At 34.8% G+C, this 6,137-nt stretch overlaps 1 protein-coding gene across 1 annotated transcript; it reads right to left on the bottom strand.

Moving 5' to 3' along the window:
* Window positions 1–2,915: 2,915 nt before the first annotated feature.
* LOC132279534 (uncharacterized) lies at window positions 2,916–4,119 on the bottom strand. Its single transcript, XM_059781529.1, has 2 exons — window positions 3,919–4,119; window positions 2,916–3,496 (listed from the first exon to the last, which is right to left on the bottom strand). Exons 1-2 carry the CDS (start codon window positions 4,088–4,090, stop codon window positions 3,237–3,239), a joined length of 432 nt encoding a protein of 143 aa, XP_059637512.1. The 5' UTR covers window positions 4,091–4,119; the 3' UTR covers window positions 2,916–3,236.
* Window positions 4,120–6,137: the final 2,018 nt, after the last annotated feature.

A 6,137-nucleotide genomic window follows, 5' to 3' on the forward strand; every position in this document is an offset into this window, starting at 1 on the left:
ATGAGGTGGATGACTCTCAATTTCTATGCAATAAAATATTATATTTTCAGTTCCCTACTACCTATGTGGTAATATTAAGCCCATGATAATCTATTTATCTCCTTAAAGGGCCAACTACACATTCTTCCCTTATTAAATGAACAAGCCGACTACTCCTTATATACAGAAGGGTGAGATAATTAAAGCTTCCTTCATTTACTAGAGGGACGAGACGACTACTTCCCGTACTATAATGGATAGTAAATAAAGTCCAGTATTAAAAGGATCCGGGCTGAATGAATCCCGTAATCCATATCCCCGTACTATAAGGGATAGTAAATAAAGTCCTATATTAAACGGATCCGGGCTGAATGAATCCCGTAATCCATATCCCCGTACTATAAGGGATAGAAAATGAGTGTCCTGTATTACCAGGACCCGGGCTGAATGAATCCCGTATCAATATTCCCGTACTATAAAGGATAGTAAATAAAGTCCTGTATTAAAAGGATCCGGGCTGAATGAATCCCGTAATCCATATCCCCGTACTATTAGGGATAGTAAATAAGTGTCCTGTATTACCAGGACCTGGGATGAATGAATCATGTAATCTATATCCCTGTACTATAAGGGATAATAAATAAAAATCCCTTATTAAAGGGACGAGTAAAACTCGTAAAATTTAAATTCCCTTATTAAAGGAGTGACAATCTGAGTGAAGTTCGTACAATTCAGTAGAAGATTACCCAGAGGTATTCAAAAGAGTACCCCGAGGCAGAGTACCCAATCTTACCAAAAATAGTGTCTAGGGACAGAATACCCAAGGGAAGGGTACCCGCGACATTGTCCCCCGGGAATAGTGCCGGGGGCAAAAAAAAAAAAAAAAAAAAAAAAAATTCTATACTGTTCATGTGAATAGTATCCGCAGGTACTGTTCCAGGGCAAGGAAAAAAAAAAAGGTTTCATGTACTGTTCATGTGAATAGTACCCGCAGGAATAATACCCGCGGGGTACTATTCCAGAGTAAAAAAAAAAAAAAAAATTATTATTATTATTATTATTACATTCCCAAAGTTAGACGAGCAAGCTTGGGAATGGGGGGCAACTGATAGGGAAAAATAAACCTAACCTACTTTGACCATCCGCCAGACCTCTTCGGTGATCAATGATAATATTTCATTATTAAAGGTAACGATTTCCATTGATTAAAATAATGACAAATCTTATCAAGGATAAGATTTCCATGGGATAAGTTCCATGGGATAAGAATGATGAAATTCCCTTATCAAGAATAAGGGAAGCGACGATAAATAGGACGACGACTCGGGAATAAGGTACGACGAGAAAACTATCATTAAATCCCTGCCTTCCTTTTTAGACCTCCGGTGACTAACTTGATCATTGGAGAGCTCTTGGCAGGCACCACATCGGTGCTGTCAAGGTTTATCGATTTTCTCTTCTTTCCCTTGCAGGTAAACGGTGTCGTATCGGACCGTGCGAATTTCACCCTCAACAGCAATCAACCAAACAAGAAATGAAGAGATATATTCCTTTCCCTATAGGTGTTTTATTCATCCCTAACCAAACGAAGTATTAAAAATTCAGTAATGAGTGATAATTTAATAAATAAATTAACTGAAAGCATGCAACCAAAATGAGAGTCTTAACTTTTACTTCAGTCTTATGTAAAAAATACTAAAATTTGCCTGGCACTTTTCAAAAATTTAACCGAAAAGCATGCAGCCAAAATGAAAGTTTAATATTTTATTTCGGTCTTACGTAAAATAATAAAATTTGCCTGGCACTTTTCAAAAATTTAAAGCCGACCCCATTTCAAATCTTCTTCTTGTTTGACAAGACATATAACCCACAATTTGGATATTGACATATTGAAATAACCATCGCCAATTTGGAATTTAATATCATTATAAATCATCTTATACTTGAAAGTATAAGGAAAATAAAAATTTTAAAATATAGACCATAACTTGTAGTCGCCAAATTGTTTTTTGACATAACTTAGCGGTTGGATTGTTTCGTTTGTAACTTCTAATTAATATAGGCAAAACCTCTTGGAATTAAGAATGGCAACAAGAACGGTTTTGGACTGATGTTCCCCTTCCATGCTCCATTCTAGTCCAAAACTACCTAAATGGGACATTTTCAATTCATTCGTGCCCCGTATAACTTTATTTATTTTTATTGGTAAACAATACACACACCCACTTTGTCCTCGAGGACAAAGTAAAACTTTGTGTGGGAGAAAACTTTAGTTTGGATTGAAATTGACCTTAATTCTTTATTGAGTATACAAGTTGTGACCCTCAACTAAGTTTCATAAATGTATTCTATTATTCAATATTCATGAATTAAGAAGATGCATATTCCAATATAATAAACTTGGGCGCACTAATTTCGTTCATGTATGAGACTAACAAAAATGCAACTCATAGATCTTAATCAAGAACTTAAGCCTTTATGGGAATACCCTTCATACAATATATATATATATATATATATCCCACAGTAGTTGTCTACTAAATAAACAACATCCTGTAAATTTTCAGATTAGCTTTTTGATGAAATTACACGATAATATTAGTATATTCACTTTTGAGTCATGACTTAACTATTATCTTTTTCCGAGTTTGAGCTTTCTTTGAGTTTTTGGAAAAAAAAATTCAGATATATAGCACAAATAGTATAATTAAGGTAAACACAATATAAAATGGTGACATCACTATTTGATTTTATTGCAAATTTGGTTGTAATGCAAATTCTAATCCCATAAAAAACACCTTTTAAAGATTTGAGATATGGTCAAGAACCATTAATGTAGACTTTATTGTCTTGGATTGATTTTATATTTGGAAATTAAAAAGCCCAAACCCTCTCTTTATATATAACTCATGTATATATATATAATTCATGTTCCTTTCTCCATTTTTTTTTTCCTTCTACAATTACAATTAAGCGTAAAAATATAGATGCAAAGAATTCAAATCAAACACAAAACATTTTATTTATCATAGCCATCTCACAACACTAACAACAACAACATAATGAAGAACATGAAAGAAAAAAACAGAAAAAAAAAATAATAATAATAATTGAAAATAACTTATTTGAAGTATCAATCATGGTCATATATGCCAAAATGATCCAGTTATTTCACCAAACTATATAACATGTAAGGACTATGTATACACTTCCCTGTTCTTTTCTGTGTCATCATCTATATATATATATATATATATTTATGAGCGACGAGGCAAAGGTACCGCGAAGAACTTCATCATCCCCTCCTTGCAGTTCTTGCCATCATTTTCTCCACAAGCGAAATAAAGCGGCCTCCAATTATTAGTGAGCACAAAGCCAAAGCCATCACCACTTCCTTCTGTCACATTTGCCAACAACCGTGCACTCCTGAAATCGCACTTTATGAAGCTCCACAGGTTTGGCAGCAAGTACACTGTGTGAGGTGGGCTGTTCTCGCTTGGTGGATCGTACTTGAATACTGATCATCATCACAATTAGCACAACAATGTCAAACCAAAGGTTAGTGCATGTATATATAAGTTCAATATTAACTACTCCATGACACATGCACATGGGGTAGCAAATGAACCTAGACCAACTTCAGTTTGTTCCGATTTGGGCTCGGCTCGTTTACTAATAATAATAATAATACTAGAAAAAAAAAAAAAAAAAAAAACCTTGATATCATATTTGTGAACTTATACAAGCTTATATTTATGAATGTATTCATAAACACATGAAATCCTACATGAGCTGAGCCTAAACGAGACTATTTACTCGATTATGTCCTTTTTGAGCTGTTCATGAACAATTCGATTCGTTTGCAGCCGGTTGCACATGGAACCTAATATTAGCTAGTCTTGATGGCTAATATATATGTGTGTGCATGCATATACTGACCTAGTTTATCATTTTGGTAAAAAGGGCCATGTCGAAGAGCCCAGTCGGTGTAGTTAAAGCCATAGCGCCAGTGCTCCGACCCTCCCACGACAACAGTGGCCGCCTGGCTAGCTGCCAACATGGTGGCTGCAGCGGCTAGGAGGACAAGGAATTTTGCATAGCTGAAAGCCATTTTCAGTTGTCAAAGTGGGGAGTGAGGAATTAAAGTAAGAGTGCAATGAGATGGTGGCAATGAGCATTGGCTTGTGGGGTTTATATAGGGAGAGTTTTGGTGCATTAAAGTCAAATTGCATAGTGATTCAAACACCATCTTTTTCTCACTTTGGTTGGCAAAATAAGGGGAAAAAATAATGTGGATGGATTTTGTTGAAAATGATCATATTGTTCAACTCTAAACTTTGGTGCTTAAGACCTCAACACAGTTTAACTCAGTTTAGAAAGTGTTCATATAATCTCCCAATGTCATTAAGGCCCTTCTTGAGCTAGCAATACTACAAGACAGAAGGGAGGGTATAATGGGAACTTAAATGGGTTGACAGAGTAAATTTAGTCATCCCTTGTTTGGTAACTCTCCATTGAAAACAAGAATAACATGGTATGGCTATAATTACTTAGCAATTAAAGTCAGTTAAGACAACTGAGAAATGGGTTGGTAAACAGTTCTAGATGGTTTAACGGTCAACCAAGGCACTTCTCTTTCTCACTTGCAATATTAGTCCATCAGCTTTAAAATTCCATACTCACATGCATCACAATGCCACCAAAAACTTCCTTCTCATTTGAAAACCAGTGAAATTTGACAAGGCCACGATAACAAATACCTGATAAAATACGCACCATTCATTCCCTGGGACATTGAATTAGATAATCCTTCCACTGGAAAGTTTTGGAACAAAAAATTCAAATAGAATTTTGATTTAAACAATGTCCCAATATGTACCTTAGATATATAATTAACAGATCTGCAACTAAACTTACCCAAAAAAAAAAAAAAAAAAAAAAAAAAAGAAAAATTAAGAAAGAAAGAAAGAAAAAAGACCTGCTACTAATTCTAGGGCAAAACCTAAATATTCAAATACATAGCAATGCAAATTATCAACTTTGCACTTGGATCCCAACAAAATGAACACTCAAGCTCAAGCAGCAACAATATCGATGCATATCATATGATCGAACATTCATATTACATACAATAATTATACCCAGTATTCCACTGTATGACTTTAGAGGTTCCTATGCTAATATACAACATATACTGTTGGATTACTAATCATGGACATACAACACATGCCATTCCCCATGCTACACTGAAGAGATGGCGCATATATAAAAAATACAGTATGAGCCAACTTTCGAGTCATCCAAAAGATCAGTAACACGAGTTACATATTTTGGAGTTCTTGAATAATGTTCCTTGCTCTACTAAGAGGGTTAGTGTGATAGACTTCTCTAGCCCATATATTTTGCATTGGAGGCATCACCATATCCATTTCCATACAGCGTTTCTCTAGCTGTTCGATAGCAGTTGAATCCATCAGAGTACCAACAACAGTCTGCCAAAGCAAAAGAATAAGCATCTCATTAAGCCATATTCTAAAATGAGTATTATAAAATAGAAAAATGGGATAAATCAGTTTTCATAGTTGACATGAACAGCCAAATCGAATAAACAAATTCTTGGTCATCAAATTTGTGAATCAGCGATCTTAGAAACTAGTGTCCCACCAATAGGAAATAATACTTTCAACGGGTTGTGTATTTTGGACAGTAACAAAGCATTTCCAATGGATGTGTTTATATTTTTTACAGCATTTTAAATGAGTATATCTTGTTCCCAATACTAAAAACTGATGCTATTTTATAGTTTCAATAAAAACAAACTCTATTTTGTTATTTATAGTGTTGGAAAGACGACCAATAAATCCACTTCATGATGTGATAGCCAGGAAAACTCAAAACTTTCAAACTTTTAGACACTACGAAATTGAAATTTTGTTGTTAATATTCCGTTTCCAGCTGGTGGCTATAAGCATCATATACTTGTTTGTACTTCTGGCTGGGGGTGTAATAAACATAACCATGTTTATGTCCAATTAAGAACTTACCCAAAAGGTGCCCAAGCAAGCATTGAGGAATATGAACTTGAGAAGGTCTTCATCCCAGCTGCTTAAGACATTTTCTAACCCAACAGAAAGTGTAAGATCCTGACATGAAGAATC

Source organism: Cornus florida, unplaced genomic scaffold, assembly GCF_030987335.1.
Source record: "Cornus florida cultivar Cherokee Brave unplaced genomic scaffold, ASM3098733v1 CherokeeBrave_3.0.0_Hap2_Chr10, whole genome shotgun sequence".
Lineage (NCBI taxonomy): Eukaryota > Viridiplantae > Streptophyta > Magnoliopsida > Cornales > Cornaceae > Cornus > Cornus florida.

What these genes read in the sequence shown, in the direction of transcription:
- LOC132279534 (XM_059781529.1), bottom strand. Translation starts at nt 4,090, where the DNA reads ATGGCTTTCAGCTATGCAAAATTCCTTGTCCTCCTAGCCGCTGCAGCC. An exon ending in TTACCAAAATGATAAACTAG is followed by an intron (nt 3,497 to 3,918) that starts GTCAGTATATGC and finishes GATGATGATCAG; the next exon opens with TATTCAAGTACGATCCACCA.